Source organism: Buteo buteo, chromosome 19 (assembly GCF_964188355.1).
Source record: "Buteo buteo chromosome 19, bButBut1.hap1.1, whole genome shotgun sequence".
NCBI lineage: Eukaryota > Metazoa > Chordata > Aves > Accipitriformes > Accipitridae > Buteo > Buteo buteo.
The window spans coordinates 8,809,097-8,832,162 of record NC_134189.1 but is presented as its reverse complement, the minus strand read 5'-3'; the positions used below and the strand labels follow the sequence as shown (position 1 = coordinate 8,832,162).

Below are 23,066 nucleotides of genomic sequence, written 5' to 3'. Positions count from 1 at the left end.
AGCGGCGGTGAGGGGGGGCCCGGTGCCCGGTTTCCCGCCGCTCCCCTGGGCCCTCACTCCAAGGCGAGTGGCCACGTAGGCGCGGGCAGGGGACCCGCATCGCCTCCGAGCACCCCGGCAAAAGGCCGTACGGTGCGAGGAAAGAAGAGACGGGTCAGCTCGGCCAGGCGGGAGCGGGCGGCGGGGACCCCCCTCACCGCCCCTCACGGCCCTGCCCCGCCCCGCGCCTCACAGAGCCCGACGTCACCCGCCGCGACGCCTCGGCGGGGAAGCCATTGCGCATGCGCCGCCGCGGACGCCCCGCCGAGCCGCGCCGCTCTGCCCGCGGGTCAGCTCGGGGCGCTGCCGGGGGCCGTGAAGCAGAAAGGGGGGGAAATGGGCTCCGGGCGCTCGTCCCGGGGCGGGTCGGCCGAGCCTGCGCCGCTTCCCGGGCCCTGGGGCGGGATCCCGGGCCCCGCTGGGGCTGCCGGGCGGGTAGCGCGGGCCTCTGGCACCGGGGAGGCGGCTGGGGCCACCCCGAGGTGCGGTCGGAGCCCGCGGGTGGGTTTCCCGGGTCGCCCTGCTGGAGGGGAGCGAGGCCGCCGCGGAGCCGGGGGCGGCAGGGCTTGCTGGAGGGCGGCAATGGGCCGTGGCCGGCTCGGGTGCCCCTCTGGCCGGGCGGCGGCCCGGGGCGGCCTGCTCTCCCCCGTGTGGGCACGGAACAGCCAGCAGGAGTTCTGGGAGCAGAAGGTTCTCCTGGCATGTGCGAAGTGAGACGAGCGAGCGGATCGGGAGGAAAAATCCCAGCCTAGGACGGGAAAGCAGGGCTTTGGGGAGCAGTAAGAAGTGGGGAGCAGGTGAAGGAGCAGCACTGCGTGGTGGTTTTGGTTTAGGGGTGTTAATTACCAGTAGGTGATCCTGAAAGTAGCATTGCTGTGAGTGACAAGAACAAAACTGTTCTTCTGGTAGCATCCACAGAATTGGAGGTCACCCTAAAACAGGCTTTGGATAGCTCCGGCACTGGGGAGTTTGAAGCCTTCACCTTTCTTATGTCTCAAACGTTCTTAGGCTGGCAAGGATTAATGGAGGTCTCCAGCCTTGGCTCAGGCTATTTGGATTCCTTTAGCAATTCTGAAGTGAAAAGCAGGTCCCTCAGACCACTAGTTTGCATTGTTTAGGAGCCAAAGGTATTTTCATTTTAAGGCTGCAGTTGGAAGAGGTTAAGCAAGCTTTGCGTCCGAGTTGAGTCTGGTGATGTTTTCAGAGTGATGATGTGATGAAGAGTTTTGGGGACAATTTGTTGCTTTATCTCTGAATGTAGGAGTTAGGACTGGCTGTTCTGAAATGGATGATTTAGCAAGACTTGGTGATCATTCCCCAGTGTAATAGATGTTCACATTGAAGTGCTGCACTGCAATCACTTAAGAGCTTCTGTCTTCTCACACTAGGCCTGCTGCCTTAACTGGAGGTCTCTGACACTTTGCCTTCCCTTAATTACTTTTTCCATTATTCTCTTTGACTCAGATTACTCATATTATTTTCATGCTTGATTTTTTTTTTCCCCTGCTTCCTTTCTAGTGCTTTGCTAACAGGAGCAAATCAAAGTAGACAGTTGTACATCAGGTCCTCCAGTGGGCAGACATAGTGAGGTTATGAATACTTCAGATTTGTGTTATTAAACAACAGGCTCCCTGTTGTTATACTAAAATGGACTTAGCCCTGTCCTGCTGATTACTCTTGTCCCTGCTCCATGCTCTTTAATTTTTTATGCTCATCTTCTGGAATCAGCTGTGCAATACTTCTTAAAACAAGAATTTTAAACTTTAACATAAGTGTAGTGCACTTGAATGAACCCCACTTAATTTCTCTGGAGACTTATGTCATCACTTATTCAAAAAGGCACAGTACAGGCAACGTACAGCTTCAAATACAGGATTATGGGAATCTTATTCTTGTCTATTACATCCTATTCTGCAAAGAAAGAATACAGTAAAGATTAAAAGAAAAGCAAAAATGGGGAGGGCTAGGAAACCTGAGAGAAAACCCTTCATGATCCTTTAAGAGAGTGTGGATGTTGTCTCTGGTGACCTAGTAACAATGGTTTTGTTCTCGGAGCATTTTTGTTGCGGAGGTGTCTTTAGGTAGGAAGTGGCTGAAAGAGAATGGGAAGCTGCTGATGTGGGATTTTATTGGAAAAAAGAATCTAGCACAGGGAAATGATTTCTTTCTTCTCTTAAAAAGAATCAATATCAGGAGAGACTGAAAAGAGAATGGAGAAAAAGCTGATGGAAATGATCAAGGGAAGGGAGTTGAGATGGGAAGGATCTATATGATTCATATAGAGAAATGATTGGTTTTATTTATTTTTACAGTTAATAGGCCATTTTTGCTAGGTGGACTGTAACAATGTTCATACAGTATTTTAAACAGGGTGAGATATTTTCATGAGGAAAACCTTCCAGGTTGCTTCCTCAATATGTTTAAATGGTGTCTTACCTTGTGCTTGTGTAGAAGTCAGAGGCATTGCAGTTGGCACTGTTTTTGACAGAGTTCACACCATAATTGTTCCTGTGACTGGAGTTTAAAGGTAGCCTTAAGCAAGCTGAGTGGGATCTGCTAATAAACTATGGTAAATTGTCTTTCAGTGGAGGTACTTTTATAGTCCGTATTGCTGTCTGTAGTTTCCTAGTTAGGCTGGTAACTGTACCTTAGTGTAGACATTCTTTATATGCAGGATTATATACTAAGAATTAGACTGATTTCATGCAAGTTGTGTGTGACTTCAAACACGTGATCAGTGTACAATGAGTTGTTTTGTTTGCCTTAATTCTGGGATACCTGGCAATATTCAATGATCTTAGAGTTGTGGTTCTCTTGTGTTTCCTTTTGCAGTAAGATCCATCTGTCTATGTGTGCCTGCTCTTCCTTGGGAGATGTCTAATGTTTCCAGTTATGCCCTTCGAATGGCCCGGCTGAGTGCTCAGATATTTGGAGAAGTTGTCAGGCCAACTGACTCGAAATCAATGAAAGTAGTGAAGTTATTCAGTGAGCAGCCTTTGGCCAAGCAGAAGGAGGTCTACAGCTGGTATCCACCTCACAACACCTACTATGCCCTCATGAAGAAACTCCGTTATTTTGGTCTCTACAGGTAATATCTGTGCTTGTAGGGTGGGAGCAGGACTGAAGGTGGGAAAGGGGTGGGTGTGAGTTCTGTTACAGTTTTTTTTCCTTAAAGGAAAGGGGAACATAGAAAAGAGTTTAGTTAGAATATGGTGCATATGGAAAGATGTACTTGATTGTTGCACTGAAGACAAGGAGAGGAAAACAATTAGAACCTTTTGTGGGAAAGACTTTAGATGTAGTTATGGGCAACCAGTTATATCAGAAATAGTTCTTGTTTTGGCTTTGTGGGGAAGGGTAAGAGAGCTTTCTTGTAGACAAGAGATGGGTCTGTAGTTCTGAATATGGCAAATGAACGTGCTACAAAAAGGTGATGCTACCTTAACTCAAAAAATTGCATGAAGACAGTCTTACCATATATTCTTCAATCACTTAACAGCTAATATCTAAAATTTAGAAGACAAGGAAAGTCTGTGTTAGGCTGGAGGAGCTTTTTATCCTTTAAAATAAATTAAATTAAATTCAAATGTGGTTTAAATAGCCTTGTTAATTCCAGCTTCATCCAAACCAGTTGTCTTAATTTCTAAATTAATTTCCACAGTCTTGAGTAGGAAAAACTGCACTGCTAAAGGAACATCAGCAGAAGTCAAATGCAGTTCGTTGACTTCAGTCAGGTAGCACTAAAGAAAACCCTTAAAAGTGAGGCTGCTGACCCTGTAAAGTCAAACCAGATTAATTTCTATTGCTCTATCACAATGTTGACCATCAAGGATTGCATCCAGCATGCTCTTGGTTTAGGTGAGCATGCAGATATTTTCTAGAATAGCTGTTTGTTGATACAGAAAGCCTCAATGACATGATAATGTTCTTTACTCTACTTCCCCTCCTAATCTCAAGTTCCTTCTCTAGCTGCTTTGTATACAAAGAGCTTGTAGAGGATCAGGTTTGCTGGTCAAATGTATAATGAAGAGTCATAGACTAATAGGGGCTGGTAATAATGCACAAGCTTTTTGTTTCTTTTTTAGTGAAGTTGCATTTAAAAATAGCAATGCAGCATCTTAGGCTACTTAGGATGCAGGTGTGATCTTTGAAAAACACCTTTGCCCTAAAAAATACAGGGACAGAGATTAAATAGAATTTATTAGAACATCATTGAGGATTCATTATCTCTGCCAGTCCCTCTATCCTCCTTCCTGTTTTATTCTTCTGTTAAGATTCTACCAGTAGCTGATGCCTTCTTCATAACTCATTCTTGAAGTCACCTGAGAGCAGTGTCATGTACATGTAATTACTGCTCAGTGTGCCCCTGTTTTAGAAGCTAATGACCTGAACTTAGTATCTAGCACAGAAACACAATGTGCTATTGCTAGACTGCTGAGCTAGATGAGGAGGGGGAAATTCTCATTCTTGTCTTTTTGTGATTTTTCTATTTTACTGCTCATTCACACACAGTGGATCGATAAGTGCAATGGAAATAATATATATATGCACACACCATTTGTTGCTGAAAAGGGCAACCTTGTTAGTTCTGAAAGTACTGGGGGAAATCTTTCATGTTATTCAGTCCAGAATTACTGCTAGCAGTAACATTGAATACATTGCAGTGAGTTTCAATATGGACTTCACTGTTAGAAAAAGTTTTGAGGGTTTTTTCATTACTATCATACAGTTCAAAGAACCTTTCACATCTAGGTATTCCAAGAAATAGAGTAAACTTTTTTTCTTTCCTCCCTCACCTAGGGATGAGCATCAGGACTTTAAGGAGGAGATGAGGCGATTGAAAAAGCTCCGTGGGAAGGAAAAACCAAAGAAGGGGGAAGGAAAGAGAGCTCTCAAGAAGAAATAGTACCACTTGGGCAATATAATGAACTACTCTGGAAATGCTGGAGAACAGCTGTAACCCAGGCTTTCTGTTCCCAGCTGGAGAGGGCTTGGCATGTGAGCTGTGTGTGGGGCACAAGAAACTGAAATAGTGGAATCCATCTTGGGAGTGCACTTGGGTCTTTGTGGTTTTATTCGTTTTGAATTTCTGTAACTTAAATATACTGTATATTGTAGCATATAAGAGCCCTCTCTTACCCAAGTAGTAAAAACAATAGTAAAAAAATAAGTGCTCAGTGTTTTTCTTGCAAACACCTGTAGCTGTTTCAGTCTTCTGGATCTGTTAGATTGTTTGATTTTTCATTGTCTGTTTTACTTTCTTGGATTAATATCAACACTGTTTTGCATGTGGCCACAAAAAATTAAGGTTTCCTGCTTCTACTGCTGCTTGTCATCTTGCCTATTACAATGAGTTTCACTTCAGGTAGCTTTAGTGGTTTTTTTTTGTTTGGGTTTTCTTTTTTTTTTTTTTGAAGTTGCTGTTAGAATCTATTGTTCTGCGTTCTACACTGGACAATATTTCATGATCCATTGCCTGCCCACACACTTTCATTGTACCTTGAATATTTAGATGCTGCAACAGAAGAGGATGAAATATGAAGGCTCAAACTGTTTTCCAGTTTGAGACCCCCACTAATTAAAATACAGTATTGTAAGTTTACTGTAATAAAAGGATTTTGAATTTATTTTGATTGCCTGGAGGACATGTATGAAATACTTCATAAGGTGATGAACAGTTTTACTGGTATTCAGTATATGTTTTTATCACTAGGCTCCTTTGGTGTTGCTAATATTAATGATTGTGTACATCTACCATTCTTGCTGTCAGGGAATAGGAAGTACAGAATGCAGCTGTGCTGCTCTGCCTGGCCAAGTGTGCATCTTGCCTGTGTATGCCCTGAAACAGCATCTTATAATTTCCAGACCATGTAAGCTTAGAGGAACATCCTTGAGGTAGTAAAGGAGAGCTATTAAAAATGTAGAGTGACTAGAGCAAAAAGTATTGCACAGCTATCTTGCGGTATGCTTGATTTTTGTGTACAGAGGCATTCTGAAGTAGGGAGGAGTACTAACCTACTGACACTTCTAAATCAAGCTTGTTCAGATGTAAGTGTATTTGAAGGGATCTGTGATCATTGAAATGAGTGGATCTACATAAATTTGTAACAGCTCAACAGCTGTACTTCACCAAGGTTATTAATTGAAGAGGTGCTGATTGTATTAAAGGTGTTTCTGGTGAGCTGTGTAGTTCTTCATGTTCCTTAGTGAGTGTCACCTGGTTTTCTAAGCTTTAAGGTGATTTTAGGTGATCTGGGGTGTTGTGAGAGAAGCACCTGAGTTCTTACCACTACAGTACAGAGCAGAGATATATATATTTTCCTAACTTCCATAGCATTTTGTTGACTGTGGTAAGATTCTCATTCTAATTTAAAATCTTTTTAGTAACTTAAAACTTTGCTCAACTCTAATGTGCCTATGGCATTTTAGTGTTCCATGTGTTGTCTATGCATTGTGACCTGACTGGTACTGAAGTACACAGAGCCTGTGATGAGCCCTCTGAGAAGTACTTGGTTCTTAGGCTGTGTGCACGCAGCCCAGGGGAAGCAGTCTGGTTCCCTTGAATTCCTCTTGAGGAAGAAGAGCGGCATGGAGCCACACACTAGGCAGGAGAGGGAATTGCCCATAGTAGGAAGGTTGCTGCTGCCTGACACTGTGTTTCTGGCTATGGCTGCGACGGGTGAAGTTGCTCAGTTGCTTGCTTTGGTGGAGAGAAAGACCGGTTCTGAACCTCTTTAGCAGAATTAACTGTGGCAGCTTTGGACAGCTGGTGATTGTACTTAAAACAGCTTTGTAGGCAAGAACTTGATGTCTTCTAAAATTAAACCAAAGATCAATAAAAATGTTTTCCCTGTAATTTAAGATGAAAAATCAACAGCATCTTTTTTTTGTTCCTCTGAAACACTTAAAGCTTTGACAGCATGAACATGCAGGAGAGAGAAAGTGTGCATGCATCAAAAAGTGGATTATGGTCCTGCTCCAGTAAAGTAGGTATGCATGGCCTTAAACTGTGTGTGTGTGGAGACCTGGTTATAAGTATACATGTAATGATATATTAAAGTACAGCGTGACTGGCCATGCTTACGCTTCTGAATCCACATTTAGCCTACTTAAGGACTGAGGATCTACGGAGCCTACTGAGGGCAGTGAATGCTACAGGTATTCTGCATCTTAGTGTGCCACCTTGCTAGACATAGATATGGGCTCAGCAGTGTAATATTAGATAATTAGGCTTGGGGATCGGATCTGTTTTTCCTTGTCTACACCAAGCCACCTAGCTATTTATGGATTTTCAAGAAGTTCCTGTCGTGAACAGGAAAGCGAAAGGCTTGTTTGTCTACTCATCTATAATGATCCCCTTTGCAACCTGCCAGAGCAAACCTGCTCTAGAATCAAAGCATCACCCTGGGGACATACTTTGGGAAGATAAGTTACAGGAGCATACCCAAAAAGGGAGAGAAACTGATGGAAGTGGCTGTGAAGTAAGCAGATGTGAAACAAGTGGACTGAATTGTTGATTTTCATCTCTTCTTCACAGCGTTTGCAAAAGCAAAGTGGATGGAGTAGAAAAATGTTAACTTTTAAAAAGAGCAGTCTAAGTACAAGAAAGGTTCCCCTGCCTCATTTTTCATGAACCTTCTTCTTTAGTACTCATTTGCTAGAACTAGGTCTTCTCAAAAATGGCTGTTTCCCCTCCCCTGAAACTTCATAAAATAACAATGATTCAGCCGTTATTCGAGTATATCCTAGTATTAGGATAAACCATTGCTTGCTTGGAGTGTTAGTGTAACTATTTTGTTCCAGAAAATACAGCCTTCTCCTCTCCATAGGTGGGACAGAAATAGGCACTTTCCTACCAATCTGTGCTCTGTCATTTAGGAATAGACACTGCCTGAAGAAGGCCATGTTTTGTGAATTGCAGGGTCTAGACAAATTGGAAGTCAATCCTGAAACATCATGCCAGGTATTAATGCAGTATGTGTATTCAGGAGGGGAAGGAGAGGTTCAGCCATTTTCTGAGGGGTAAGGATATGCTTTACACAGCCATTGGTATAGTGGCACGTCATTTTATGTACAAATTATCAAGCTCAATTAGATTTTTATTTTTGGCTTTCCCTTTACAATGATTCATTTCACCATTCAAACTCTGGTGTGTTTTGTTACAAAATTCACGCTTTTCCTGAGGGTGTAAGCTGACTGTCCTCAGCAGATGTTTAGTTTGATGTTTTAATTCTTGATCAGAATAAACCTGGTTAGCTGATCTCCAAGGGACTGAGAGTCAAAACCCTAACCTCTTCCCAATCCTGAACAGCTTTATTAAGTGCCACTGCTTCCTTATTTTATATGGCTTTATGTCTGTCTTTAATTATAGTCTGGTATAATATCGTCATAGCTGCTGAGTACTGCCTTGATAATCACAAGTTATTTTGTAAACAGGCTGACCCAAGTGCTGTATATATCCTATAGAGAGCACAGCTATTGCTAGAACCTCTTACTATTGAAAATCCTGCAGACAGGCCAAAGTTCACTTGCATATGACCACACTTTGTAGTGGTGGAAGGAAAAAAAACCACAACGCAGTCTTGCTTTCTGGCAAAGGTACCAGTGTGTTAAAATACATGTGCTCTGCTCAGGAAAGTATTAACTTGAAAAAAAGTTTCTCCTCATGTCGAGAGAGTTTATTCTACTTATTAAAGCAATGCACTCAGTTTATACAGGTCAGCAAAATGCACCTGAGTTACTCTATGGTTTTAGATAAATAGTTTGTCTTACTTGCCTACGTTTCCTCAGGAGTAAAATTAGAATAATGATTACTTAGTGAATAGTGTCATGAGGGTAAGCTGCTTCTAGGATGGGAATTCACCCCAGAAGAACCTTGTATAAAGAGCAGCTTAGTCTTGCTATGGTAGGACTTCTACCTCTGTGTATTTCAGAGCTTTATTTCAGAGAGATGATTGTATGCAACAGTTGATGACATTTTTAACACATAAAATAAGCTGTGGTACGTTACTGCGTTCACTGTTCTGCTTCAGATGTTAAGAGACTTCAAATGCTGAAAAAATCTTGATTTGGTCAGAAAGTAAAAATTTAAAAGAAAAAAATCACAGATATTTCTTAAACTGTAAAAGTTTTTTAAATTTTAAAGTATCTGTGTGCATATTCCTCTACCACTTTGAGTTTGAAGGCCGTTTTAGGATCATTTTAAAAAACAACAATCAACAAAGCCTATATGTTTTGGAAAAGCTTTAGGAATCCAAAAGGCTGCTTTGATGAGGGAATAACAGTGTTTTGTATGTTTTTTCTTTCTTTTAAAGCACAAATGATAATATGCAAAGAAAACAAGTGCTATGGGGATCTCAGATCGATTCCTTTAAACACAGTTCTCCTCTGTAACTGTTTGATTGTGACACTGCTTGTACAATCCCTTGGGAGTAGATTCCGGAAACAAAATCCTTCAAGAGGACTCTCTCTCTTCATCATCTTGAACAATACCCTTATCATAAATCCTGGTAAGAATGAAATGATGTGTGTGGGCCAGGTATTTAGATGGATCTTCCTATGCCTGCACAGCTGGGGTAGCATGAAGAAAGGCATTTTAGTGTCTGCACTTCTTTCTCCTCTTCACTTTTCCTTGTCCTTTTCCTCAAGTGTAATAATGATGTCTTGAGTACAGAGAGGAAGGAACAGACATGAAAACATCTGAAAGAATTTGCTTGTGAAGGCTGAGTCACTGCAGAGCACAGCTATAATGTGTCCAAATGGTGAGAAGCATGACTGTAGACAGGTGTTAGAGGTATATCACCACCACGCTGGCTGAGAAATTACTTAGGGTTGTCTAAAGGGATAAATAGCAAATCAACAGGATAACAAGCATGATATTGAACTATCTTTATACATACTGCATTGAATTGTTCTGGGTGGAATACTGGGGAAAATTCCACAAAGTGAAATATTTAGAAAAATTGAGAAGATTCCCAAGAAGTGGGTTTGGCTTCTGTTGTCTGAGTCAGGCAGAGCTAGGCTGAGCCAAGTGTTATAAAACATAGCACTGGGACCACTTCTCTCCTGGAAGAGGAGGAGGCAGACCGGATGGCCTCATACATTTTCTCATATCATAGCTAGGTCTGTGAAAACAAATTTCACCAGGAGCTAGAAAAGGATTTTTATACCCATTAGGTTTTCTGTCTATGCTTGAAAGTACTTTACTTCATCCCAGGGCTCCTAAAGCTGTTTGTAAATATTTCATGGAGTTCAGAGGGTCTCTCCCACTTCAGTTGTTGCTTCTGCAGATCTGATGTTTGCCTTATGGGCTGTTTCAGTAAATAGGCTTTTAATGGTATTAGGAGCAAAAACCACCTGAGGTCCAGAAAGTCTAAAAACCATTCTAGTGCAACACGCAATGGTGTGTCACTGCAAAGATGTAATTGCAAATGCATCGCATTCCTCAGTTCCCACTACAGTCTTGCCTGGATAAAAATGAATGGGGTCACTTGCCCCCAGACTTTCAAAATGGATGTCCAAAATGTGATTCCAGATTCAAGCAGCTACAGAAGTGGTCTAATTTTAGAAGCTGTGTGAATATTTACTATCTCCAGCTGGTATCAATGGGACTTACCTTTGAATAATAACTAGGTAAATCCTATGCCAGCATACAGGGTTGTAGTCCCCTTTAGCCTTTGGCTGATAGTGGTCTCTTCAGGACAGGACTGATGAAACATCATTTCTCTAGAGACTCTGTTATGCCTATGCATGCGATAGCTTCTTCCCCAGTGATATTCAGTGTTGATCATAATAATATTAGGCTGTCTGGGTACCATGCATTGATTTCTGCAGAGAAGAGAGCTGCAGGTGGCTTAAGAAAAGCCTCATCCCCGAGAGAGTGGAGTAGTACAGCTGAAGTGTGCCATGCTGACATCTGGGTGATGCTGTCTTATTTACAAGCAACAGTCATTATGGACAAGGTGCAACATTTCTGATTTCTATACTTGCATGCAAAGGAGCATGTGTGTGACAGGCAGCATCAAGCTGCTGTTCAGAATATTTCTGGGCAGGCAATGATAGAGATAATCCAGGAGGTGTGAGGATATTGCATTCAGTATTGAGCTGGCTAGTTTACAGAGATGTTTATTATATATTTGGGGGGAGGGGGGGTAATTATTTCTGAGATGTCAGAGTTTATGCTGGCTTTTTATTTAAGTAGAAGAGATATGACTGATATTTCAGCTGATGTTACTGAGTATTATGTTTAGTTTGCAGGCACAGGACCATTTACATGAAGGCCCCAACCTAAAGCGGTATTCAGCTGGCTTGTTCAAACTGGCACATTTGTATCAGAGAGGAATCCGTGAATGAGGCTGTGCAGATGCCACCTAGACAGACGACATTTCTTGCGTGAGTGGATGGGAGGTGACTGATACACAGGCTGCATGTGAGGCAGCATGTGTTATTTCTTGGCTGTCTGTCCTGGGTCTGTTTGGTGCAACTAATGTGCAGATGAGCATTGTTCGCAAGCTCTAAACTTCACAAATGCTTTTTGAATGAACACCATAACCCAGAAAGTATTAATTAGGCTAGGGAATATTAGAATCGTTACTGATAACTATAAAGTAACACTGCAGCCTCTTTATTTTTCTGCTTTTGCACTTAGTCATTCTGCTTATATGCTGTGACGTTTGCCAAAATACTGCTCCATTGCCTGACACCAATACAGCTAACAGTGTGATGTGTCTCTGTATGTTCAAATTCAAGTTGTTTGATAGCATCATCAAGTTTATTAATAAATATTAATGCCCTCTGAGGACAGATAGTAGGGTATTGACTAGGCATGCAAACCACTTAAAAACAAGATAAAACAAAGATCTAAGCTGGAGCCTTGCAGAATTCCTCCAGAGTGTGGGTAACAGAAATTGTGTTCATTTACCAAAACAAATGTGTCTTCTGGAGAAAGAAATTGTATCATACTAAAAAGGAATAATGATGTCCGAGGGCCTTTAGCATAACCACAAGCTTCAAGCAATCCACAGCATCAAAAACGTTGAGGCCATTGACCATTGCACCAGAAATTTTGCCTTTGGCCAAGTGCATACTCGCAGGAACGATGAGAATATAGGAATGTGGTTCAGAGACTGTCCAAATTCCCACATGCTTGGCAGGCAGCTTGCCTTTATAGGAGAGACTAAATGTCTGTGAGGCTTGTGTTGTCTTGGTGGTAGTGAGGATTAAAAGACAAGGATGGATGATGAACTGTGATACTGACTCTGTCAGCAAAAGACACTTATGTTTAAATACGTAAGATGTGTATATGTATATTACAATATAAGCATTCATTTTAAAAGGTTATCCATCCTATTTGACCTATCACTGAAGAACAATAACTCCTAAAACTCCAGCAATGTCGGATATTGCCCTGAAAAACCACAATCGGTCACCGTGTTCTCTCTGTCCCATGTCAAAGCTGCGGTTTCTGTATTTGATTCATATTATTGATTTAGCCTTTTTGGACTCTTAAAGTTTCCTTACTCCAGGCCAATACCAACCCTAATGGACTTTTTCTGCTCAGTGAAGAGGCTAGAAACCAAAAGGTGCAGTTACTATCTAAACTGTTATTAGATCAGAGATGTAGAGAGTTACCAACATGTCTGTAAAGTGCTGGAGAATAAAATTACAGCAGGTACTCAGGCCAGGGGAAGCTCAGCTAGCCTGAATATTATGAAGGAAAATCCTAAGACTGGAACATAATTGAACAGTCATTTTCTGAACAGCAAAATAACTTGTTTGAGGTGGTATCCTTTCCTGCCCTTTCTTGGAAGTCACTCAATTGCGTTAGCAGGTTTTTGTGCCTAAACAGGATGGTTTTGAGTTATGAATTTGATTGTTCTCATTGGAATAATAATGTGAGGAATCTAAAACTATTTAGTCCTTAAAGCTGATCAGCTTATCACTGTCCAACACAAAGGACTCAGAAATCAGATATCTGAACACGCTGAATGCGTTAAAGGAATGATGAGGAACGCTAAGGTAACAGGAGGGTCTTGACTAATCTTCTCAAATGTGCAATTTGGTCCTGGTTTCAGTAAAGTATGTCAGGCAGGAAAATCAGTGCTCCTTACTCCTTTGTTTTCCTATTTTCATCTGCTTCTCATTTCCCAGGAGAGCCACATCTCCTCCTCCAGTGTCTACTTCTACTACGTCCTCTCTCCATCTAGTCTTTTGCCCCATCCCTTCCCCTCCTTTTCCACTGGCTGATACATTTGTTCTCTTAATAGTGGTTTCAGGGCTCACACTCTCTCTTCATGGTCCCATATATGCCACATCTGTCAGTATTTACACTACTGTTCAATAAAACATGTAGTTTTCTCAGCTTCCCATGCTAGTAAGCGAGTGAAGACAGGAAGCCAGCAGAGAGGCAGAGCACTGCGGTACAGCACATACATTGCTGGACCCTGAAGTCGCTACTCAGATGAGGAAGGAAACAGGTTAGCATTTTGTTCTTGCGATGCTGAACAATGTGCAGGGTACAGAAGGGACCTATATGCGAAGTCACTCCCATGTCCCAGTCCCATCACCTTTCCTGCTCCCTGCCTCCTACACATTGCCTCCAAAGGAAAATGATTTGCTTTTTACCTTCTGAAGGTTTGGGCTGTGGTTTAGGGAGAGAAGAGAAACAGCTTTATAAGTAATGACTCTAAAATAAATTACGCTTGAATCAAATAAAAACTATGTAAATATTTCCAGTATCATTACAAGAAAATCCAGAATACATTATTATTTATATATATAAAAAAAAGCTTGTTAGATCAACATTTCTTTTAATGGTAGAATGAAAACTGAATTAAGAACCTGGTGGATTCCCATTTTCTTCTTTTCTTCCTACCGCCTTTTTTCTCCTAGTCTCCACCCATCCTCATCACTTCTGCTCATGTATTTAATTCAAAGCCAAAGAACTATGAAGTCTCCATCAACTGAAAAAAAATATGGATGAGATTGTTCACCTGCCAAGTTCAAATCACTACCTGAGTATTACCTGATTTCTCACTGAAGGTATGAATGTTTCAGGTTCAGCAGTGTCACAGAATGGTAAATCTCCTGAACTAGAAGTTCTCAAGAAGGTACCAAAGGCAAAAATATGTATGATCTGTACAGGAATAGTTTAAAGGAAAAAGAGAAAAAAAAAGCAGCCTTGCTTTCTCTATTGCCTCACATTGAAGCCATCAGACAGTGATCACTAGAAGTATGAGAAGTATGAAAAGATGTATAGTATATCATCAAGTGAGTGGGATAATAAGCCAAAAGGTGCTAAGAGAAGTGAAAAGAAAAATCTGGGTTCTCTCCTCAAAAAATATCTTCAACATTCTTTTCCTGGAGAGCAAAGTAATTTTCTTAAGTATGTATTATTCTGACTAGTAATCAGAAAATGACTGAACTCTGGACAACAGCCTAATTTTTGTTCTGCTTCACATTTTCTGGCCAAGATAACCGGGAACATGACTGTTGTCACTAGTATCTGTGTTCCATCAACATCTGTATTTCCGCTGTTAAGATTGAGGATTAATCTGATATACAGACAGTACCATTGCCTTAGATAGATGAAGTTGTGCACTTTCACTTCATACTACAGCATTTAAAAGTGACATGTGTATTTTAACGTACTTCAGAAGATCTGTAATTATTTTCTCCTGGTGCTGAATTTAATCCAGCATTTTCAAATGTATATGGTCCAAGTGCAAATGCTACAATGCATGGGACAAATACTGTCTGTCCAGTGTGTGAAAAGGCTAAGCAGTTTTTGGAAATTTGGACAAATTTTAAGGGCACTTTAGACATCCAGAGTTTAAGATGTGTTGAATTTTCACACCACTTTAAAAAAATCAGTTTCTATTATCATACCAATATGCAAATTATGTATTTTTTTGATTAAGAAACTGGAAGGCTGGGGGTTTTTTTGAGATAGTCTTCTGTTGAAAGAATATCATAAATGAGACCAATATTAGGTTTCATCTAATATCTCTTTTGGACATTCTCATTTTGGAGCATCTCATTAAAATTAATTCTTTTTGGGGGGGAAAGGATAAAGACGTGTTCAAATGCTCACGAGACAGTTTCTGTCAGGCAGCCATATTATTTTTTCTACTGACTAATTAAAACAGTTCTCTGAAAATTCAGGTGTTGATTAGGTCAGACAAATGTTCTGGTGGTGGGCAATCTAGCTGAAAAGTCTTTGTCTTTTAACAGCTGGACTTGTTTTCTGATCTGAATTAAAATAAAAAAATTCTGAGGAGGATCAAACCCCAGTGCATAACTAAGAGTTTGATGGGAGGTGGCAGGTTTTGTATTTACAGGTATGCATTACCTGCTGCAATACCAGATAAACTGGCTGCGCTGCATTGTAAGAATCAACCAGCCAGTGCCCCAGGTGGCCTCTGGATTTGATAACAGAAACCAGCCTGTCACATCTAGGTTATAAGTTTGATTTTGACCTATATTGATAATGAAAGCTAGTCTCTGTAAAAGATGATGATGATATCTATTATCAGTAGATGGGATTTCATATCACCAAGAAATAGTTACAGCTATTAATGACTTATCTTCCATCATGATGGATTAAGCAGAGAGACCAAAGATGCCACCATGTGAAGGAGTAGGAAATTCCATTTATCACCAGGTGTGGATTCCACCAAGCAAAAGGAAAGTATAGCATAAATAGTAGATTTCTGTCTCCTTCCTACACAACTATCTTTTAAAATAGTATTATGTTCTTTATTTTAGGTGGAACACTGGTTTTTATCTCATGTATTTCAGGTGGTAACTCTGCTGTGTTCCCAGTTTTGGTCATCAGTTGTCAATATTAGAGTTTAGAATTGCAACTCTTCAGGTGGTATATCAAATGTAATAAGGAAGTCTAGCAAATATATTTTATGTGAATGCAAATCTTCTGAGAAAATCAGAAGCTCAGGAATAAAGGCATGCAATATTACTAAAAGCATTGGGAAAGGTATTACAAGTTACAGATTGATAGCAGTCAACTAAATCCACTGCTAGAATTATGCCCCAGACATAAATTGCTTAGGGAATAAAACAAGGGCTATGACTACATTCTGTACATTGAGACTAAATTATCCCTTGGTATAAATCTCATTGAAAAGAATGGACTTACTCTATTAGTTAACCCATATTACTCTGTTGGCTTTTCCACAACAGGCTGTGTGCTGGGAGAGCCATCTCATATTACCTCTGCCGCCTCTTCCTTCAAAGATAAGAGAAATTTGTCCCAGCGTTTAGCCCTCAGCATGTGTGTTATTTTCCAGAGGCTGTGTGCATTTTTCACTGCCATTACACATTCCCATCGCATAGCAGGAATCGCTGATAATTATCCTCTTCATTAATGTGGCTATTAGAGAGACATTTCTAAACTTGGCGAGCTGCTTAGTCTGTTCATTTGATTCTCATATATTTGTGCAGCCCTTTTGTTGACTGCACTGCAGGCCACCAGTCGTAGGAAAACCTAGGCTCCTATCTCAGGAAGGCATAGCCTGTCAGATAATCAATTAAAATCCATTTAAACATTAACTAGATTATTTTGCTTATTTCTGTGTTCAGGAGGTGTTTAATACTGCATAGCTCTCTACAGGGAAGACCCTCAGCTAAATTCATGCCCGAGGTTCCTTCCCTCCGTACCACAGTGTCTGGTATTCCTGACTCTATCGTGTTTTTGCTGTGTCTGTACAGTAAATTGATGTTGCATTTATTTGCCAGTTACTCTGCCAGTATCAAACTGAATTTGAAATGCTTTTACACACCAATGGCCCCAGCATGAAAGGTGAAATATAAACCTCAAATCTATCATCAGGATTATTACATTAAGAGTTGTATGGTTACATATTCACAACTGAAGTGAAACAAAGATAAGGATGTTTGCATTTGCATGGTTCAACTTAGTATTTCAACTGACTACCATAAAATATATCAGGTTGACATAGAACAGCCTTCACCTTCTGTGAAATCTTGCTGCTGTTCTGGCAAGTTAGCTTTTCTTTGCGATGCATTCAGATACTGTTACCAATTTCGCATTTATCATAAGGACCTTTTCAGCAAGGAAGCAACTTAAAACGCCTGATTTACTGAATGCTTTGTGTGTGTGAGTGGCATTTCGATGTTTGTGGCACACAGGGATATGACACAGGTCAATTTTTTACTTTAAACGGGGGCACTCTGCCACTTTTGGGGAAGATGGCCGTGGGCACTGGGGACACAGCAGGAGCAGGCTTTGGGGGGCAGCTGTGGCTGCAGGCTCCAGCTCCCCCTCACTTCCGAGCTGGAGGGAGCGGCATTTCCCAATGCACCCTACCGACCCCCTTGGTTCTTCCGTCATTGACGCCAGAGGACCGAAGCCCACGGCAGTCCCCCTGCATGAGCCCACCTTTTTCTCCCCGGTAAGCCAGGCTGTCGGGGAAGGCGGTGCACGTCCCGTCACGCAGAGAAGGTGCAGACAGGACGGATGCTCGTGTTCAGAAACCAGGATCCGCTCCCAGGCCTCCAGACAGGACAAGGCTGAAGAGAGGGTAAGGGAGAGGTGTTACCGGGGAGAAGGAAGAGGTCCCGGTTCCTGCGGAGCTCCCCGCCAGAACCTTCCCTCGCCTGAAGCGCCCCGCGAAAACGACGCAGGAGCCTGCGGCAGCCCAAGGCCTAACTGCCGTCCATGGAAAAAACCAGGGAGGTTTCGTCAATCCCAGCGATCGATTATCTTAGTTGTTACTAGAGCAGGCGCAACGTTTTCAGAGGAAAATGTGACTTTTGAAAGCATGGCTGCCACTGTCGCACGGCAGGTGTTTGTAAAGATTTACCTCAAAATGGCAACGTTCGTCAAAGGACGCCAGACCGGCCGAGGGTCTGGCGGTCCCTCTCCCCGCCCGGCTCTTCGCCGCGCTCCCGCTCCGGCCCGCCCCGCACGTCAGACCCCGCTCGCTTCTCAATTCACCCCCGCCGGCCCCCGGGCCCGCCCGCTTCGCCCGCTCCCACCGCGCCGGGCCCGGCCGGGGCGGGCGGGGGGGGGGGGCGGTTGCAGCGCGCTGAGGCGCCGCCTTTGCTTCCGCGCCGCCAGGGGGCGCTGCGGCGACGGCGGAGGGGGCGGGGCAGCGGCGAGGGGGCGGGGCCCGAGCCCACGTTCGAGTTCCCAGGGCGACGGGTGGTCGCGCCGTGACGTCAGGGTGTTTCCCGGTGACGTCAGGCGGCCCATGCGCAGTGGCCGCGGCGGCGATTCTGGGTGACGTCACGGCCCGGGCGTGACGTGCCGGTGGCGCGGGCCGCTGGGAGCTGGCCGGGATCCGCGCTCGCCCCCCTTCCCCCCCCCCTCCCACTACGGGTCGCGGCTGGGGGCGTCCCGGCGGCGGGGACGCGGCTCCCCCCTCCCCCTCCCTCGCCCCAGCGCTTCGATCCAAGATGGCGGCGCTGAGCAGCGGCAGCAGCGCGGAGGGGGCCTCGCTCTTCAACGGGGACATGGAGCCCGAGCCGCCGCCGCCGCCCGCGCTCGGCGCCTGCTACGCGGGGGGCAGCGGCGGCAGCGGCGACCCGGCCATCCCGGAGGAGGTGAGGCCACACGGCGGCTGCGGCGGACACCCGCCCCCCCGCCGCCGATCGCGCCCCCGCCCCCTCCGGCCGGCCCGCACCCGGGGGCCGACGCCGGGCCCGGCCCGGCCGGGGCGGTGGCGGCAGCGCGGGGCTCGCCGAGGCGCGGGGCCGGCGGCAGCGGGGATCCCCGGTCCGGGGAGGCCCCGGCCTCCTCCTCCTCCTTCTCCCCCCCCCCCCCCCCGCCATCCGGCGGCGGGAACGCCGCTCGCTCCAGCCGCCGCCGGTGATGCGGTGTCGGGGCGGGGAGGCTCCGCGCCTCGCCGCGGCCTCGCTGCCGCCGCGCATCGCCGCCCCCGCCGGCGCCCGCAGGCAGCGCCCGGGGCCCGGGCCCGCGCTGTCCCGGGGGCGGCCCGTGCCGTGCCGTGAGGAGGCGGCGCACCCGGACCCGCGGGGTTTTTTGGGGGGACGACCTGGGGGCCGGGGCTTGCCCCGTCCCGCCGCGCTCCGGCCGGGGAGGGGTGGCGGCGGCGGTCACGGTCTGGTTTCACTCGAGCCCACCTGCGCGGCCCTGCTGCCAGGCTGGCTGTTACCTGGCGGCTGTGGCCGGCAAGGCTTTGGGGGGGGACGGGGGGGGTTGTAGTCGGTGTCCCCCGACGGCCTTGAAACACTCGGAACAGATTTTAAAACCGGGGTCGGGCACGGTTGGTTGCTTTTGTGGGTGCTGGCTTGGCTCACCGATTCTGCACGAGGAAACGTTAACGGACGGGGCACTCTGCAGGCACTGAGGGTGTCAGGCCTCTGGTGTGTGTGTGCCTCTCTTACATACTTCCTGTGTTTTGGGGCATATTACTTAACTTCCCAATCCCACGGAGAGCGGGCAGTACTACCTGTTTTGCTAGGGTTAAAGTGTAAGTTGCTAATGCTTCTGAACCCTTTTCGGAAGGTGGAATAAAACGTGCCTTAACAGTGCAAGGTATTTTGCAGATTCGAGAACTGTAGGCATAGAAGTCGGAACGAATTGCCAAATGCCATGCATCAAGTCTGTTCTGGAGGTAAATACAGATGCTAGAAGCTCTGCCTTCTTGTTCCGAGCGTTAGCTGCCGAAGATTATTTCGGCTTGGCTTTCCCGAGCGTGCCTGTGTAATCGGTACAGGACCTCTCATCTGTGAGCAGAGTCTCATGGCCCTGTGAGGTGCTGAGCCCGCCAGGTAACGGCTCCTTGCTGCTCTGGGGGGAGAGCCTCCAGCAGGGAGAATGAGCTGGATTCGGTCATCAGCTCACAGAGGGGACCAGTTTGTCTCCCAGCTCACTAGAAAAAGACTTATCTTTTTATCCATTTTGTTTATAATAGCATAGTGGATTATAGTGGAATTAATGAATTGAGGAATTTGACAAGTACTAGATCTCATGCTGGGTAGACGGCCAGAAAGGAGAAATAGGGAAGGAGTCTGCCCCTATCGATGCTAGTGAGAGGTGAGATTGATTCCCGCATCTTAAGGAGCTACTGGCTTACTTGCTGAAGGCAGGCCAAACTCAGCAGTATATATGTATTTTACACATAACCAGCAGGGTGATTAAATGCTTTGAGTAATGCAAGTCCAGTCTTAAATTTCCTGAGTAAGGAAAAACTCTCAACTGGTTGAGAAACCTGAATACCTCAAGAGTGGGGTTTAGCAAATGCTTTCTTTTAGCAGCAAGATGAGGTTAAAAAGCTTCTTGCTGACTTTTATCACCCAGATTGTGCTGCTGCAGCTGTGCATGGAACTGAATTTCTGTTATTTCTGCCATAAAAACCCAAATCTCTGTGGAATTGTTTCAATAACTGGTTTATATTGTGGCCCTAGAAACAGTAATATCAATACAGCTGAGCTGGGTAAATAAACTGCAGTGCAGGAGAGAGGAGGGGGGAAAGCAGTGGCAGGAGGCAAGAATTTTTTCAAAAGACCAATTTTCATACCAAGGGGAATGTTTGTGAAACTGCAATAAGTCACTTGAACTTTAGAAATATTTTAGCCTGCGTCAGTTATTAGATTTGACTCCAAATGCTAAATTCTTCTCCCCATGCCCTGAATATCTTGCATCCCTACATGAGAGATGGAGAGAGAGAGGCAGTCTGGTATCTGGAACACCTGCCAACCAGAGAGGTTGGTATGTTGCAAGTATGGGTTAGGAAGTGTATAGGGGTATTCTTGTATTATTTAACAGCAAACTTCTTATACATTGGAAGTACTGAAACACACAGGTCTAAGGCAGAGCTGGTGCTAGAATTTTTATGTTCTGATGTGGTTTAGTTCTTTAGTTAGCTAGTTCTTTCTCAAGTCATACGTAATTAAATGTTGTTTACTGTGTAAGTATACTCATTACTTCATCTAAACCTGTACCTTTAATAAAGTTCAAGACCAAAAAATTGCTGATACAGTTAAAATGGAAACTATCCTTAATACTGAAACAAGCCAACCTAAAGTGTAATGCAAATGCAAAGTGACATAAGTCAGAAAAATACTGAAGTGCTTCTGACTGACTCATGGCTCTAATGAAAGTACATGTTCTAGTGTTTTGTTTCATTCCTTCAAGACAAGGTAAATCTAAGCTTTAAAAGGAACCTGGCTGTGGAAGCCTGTCAAGGAGCATAACCTCACTTATTTTGAGGGGGTACCTGGAAAGATTTCGTTCCCTATAGTCTTTCGGGAACTGCCATCCCGATATCCAGAAGGAAAACCTTCAGTTCTATACTCAGTGTCTAGTCTTAAAAGAAAGGCGAACAACAAGAATCTCTGACAGACCTTGAAGTAGTCTTACACAAACTTGTAAGTGGGAGGCCTTTGGTAAAGGAGGTATTCTATGTCAAGATTGTAATCGAAAGCTTCTGTGTTGGTTAAAACAACCTCAACATTGCTTATGCATTCAAGGGTTGAAGTTTTTAAAAACAAGTTTAAGCCATATCATTCAACTCATGGCCTGTTTTTAATCAAATAATGGATTTAGTTCTTCAGAAGTTGCCTCAGTACCCTAACTGCTGATGTTAAAAATCTTCTTCCCGTAACGAAGTCATTGCATAAGAGCATAATAATTGCTAAAGCTTTTTTTTCTGTATTACAATTCAAGATTAGTAAGAGTAACTGCACATGAACTCGTATAGTACATTTAGGAAATAGATACTTCTTGGAGGCATAAGGATTTGAAAAGGGTAGGGGCAAGTGACTTTAGCAGAAATTTTCCTCCTCTGCTCGCTGTTCAGTTGCTGGTGTTGGGAAGCCTAGGATGAGTGCTGGCGTCCAGAGGCACGTAGGTTGGCTTCTTCCCCAGGATGAATTCTCAGGACAAGAGATTGTTTGGATGGAGGGCTTTCAGAGTGTTACAGGGTTGTTGATATAGTAAGGAGTTGTGTGACAGCTGGGAGGAAAGGCTCTGTTCTTTTTGCTAGAGATTATTTACACCAATATTAAATAATTCAAATGGGATTTTCTGTACTCGGACCTTTGTGACCTGAACTGCTCTTTGGAAGACAAAAATTACTTTGGAGGCTGTGAAGTGAGTGCCTGAGCTGTTGGACAGTCGATACTTTTCTAGATGGCAACGCTGGAATTTGTCCTGCATGAATATTAGTTGTATATTTAGAAACCTTAATCTTATAAAACAGGTTTAAGAAGAAGAATAAAATGCATAGAATGAAAAGGTGCCTCTAACTTTATAATATGAAGTAAGTGGTGGGTTCTCATAAAGCAACATAGGTACACCGAGGAAAAACTGGCGTAGTTTTTGTTGCAGTAACATTTAGGGAACCTGTCATGCTAGGAATTAGAATAACTTTCCTTTTAAGTTTCTATTTCTCTGAAGATTTTACAATTAAACGTGCTACTTACTTGGAAAGTTGAAACAATATAAGCTTTTTTTTTACTTCATTGCTTTTGTAGTTTTGGGAATACATTTTATGTTGAATCTCAATTATGTTTCATTGCATTTGTGTTCAGTGATTGAGCTAACTTTATAGTCTGTGAATGACATCCTATTTAATTGTGAGGACAAGTTAAACTTTAGCTACAAGATGCTTCATAACCAGCTAATATTCTGCGGGAGTATATCTCAAAAGATAAGTGAAATAATTCTTTTGTTTTGCACAGCAGAGGAAAGGCCTCAGCTGAATACTATGTCTGACTTCGGGTCACAGGTTCTGGAAATATATGGTCTAGTAGGGGAGAGCCTACAGAAGAAAAATAGGGGTGATCTGGAGTCTAGAATATCAGAGCTTTGAGGAAAGACTGAAAAAAATGTGGTTATTTAAAAAAGAAATGGAAGTTGTCAAATCTGATGCAAAGAAGAATTCAAATTACTTGTTCTTGAGGCTTGTGGCAATTACTATCAGAAGTACCGCGTTTAAATGGTAGCAGAGGAGATGGTTGCACATTACTATTAGACCTTTTTCTTCATAGTGAAGCGTGAAAATAGACTCTCTTAACTCATT

At 43.7% G+C, this 23,066-nt stretch overlaps 2 protein-coding genes and 1 long non-coding RNA gene across 4 annotated transcripts in view; 2 read left to right on the top strand and 1 right to left on the bottom strand.

The window, feature by feature from the left end:
* The first annotated feature begins 244 nt into the window (after nt 1-244).
* On the top strand, nt 245-5,209 carry MRPS33 (mitochondrial ribosomal protein S33). Its single transcript, XM_075050990.1, has 3 exons — nt 245-328; nt 2,872-3,127; nt 4,840-5,209. The coding sequence occupies exons 2-3, from the start codon at nt 2,913-2,915 to the stop codon at nt 4,943-4,945; spliced, it is 321 nt and encodes a 106-aa protein (XP_074907091.1). The 5' UTR covers nt 245-328; nt 2,872-2,912; the 3' UTR covers nt 4,946-5,209.
* Nucleotides 5,210-13,774: 8,565 nt separating this feature from the next.
* LOC142041971 (uncharacterized) lies at nt 13,775-18,110 on the bottom strand. The gene is made up of 3 exons (XR_012653592.1): nt 17,880-18,110; nt 17,456-17,586; nt 13,775-14,000 (listed from the first exon to the last, which is right to left on the bottom strand). It is a non-coding gene; the product is annotated as an uncharacterized LOC142041971 (long non-coding RNA).
* Nucleotides 18,111-18,329: 219 nt separating this feature from the next.
* BRAF (B-Raf proto-oncogene, serine/threonine kinase) overlaps nt 18,330-23,066 on the top strand; it is an 87,607-nt gene continuing 82,870 nt past the window's right edge. The window contains exon 1 of one of the 2 annotated variants that reach the window (XM_075052011.1): nt 18,330-18,621. In XM_075052011.1, coding sequence (XP_074908112.1) covers nt 18,475-18,621 — 147 coding nt within the window. In that variant the 5' untranslated portion in view covers nt 18,330-18,474. The remainder of the gene's footprint in view (nt 18,622-23,066) is intronic. The other variant, XM_075052010.1, reaches the window with a different exon arrangement.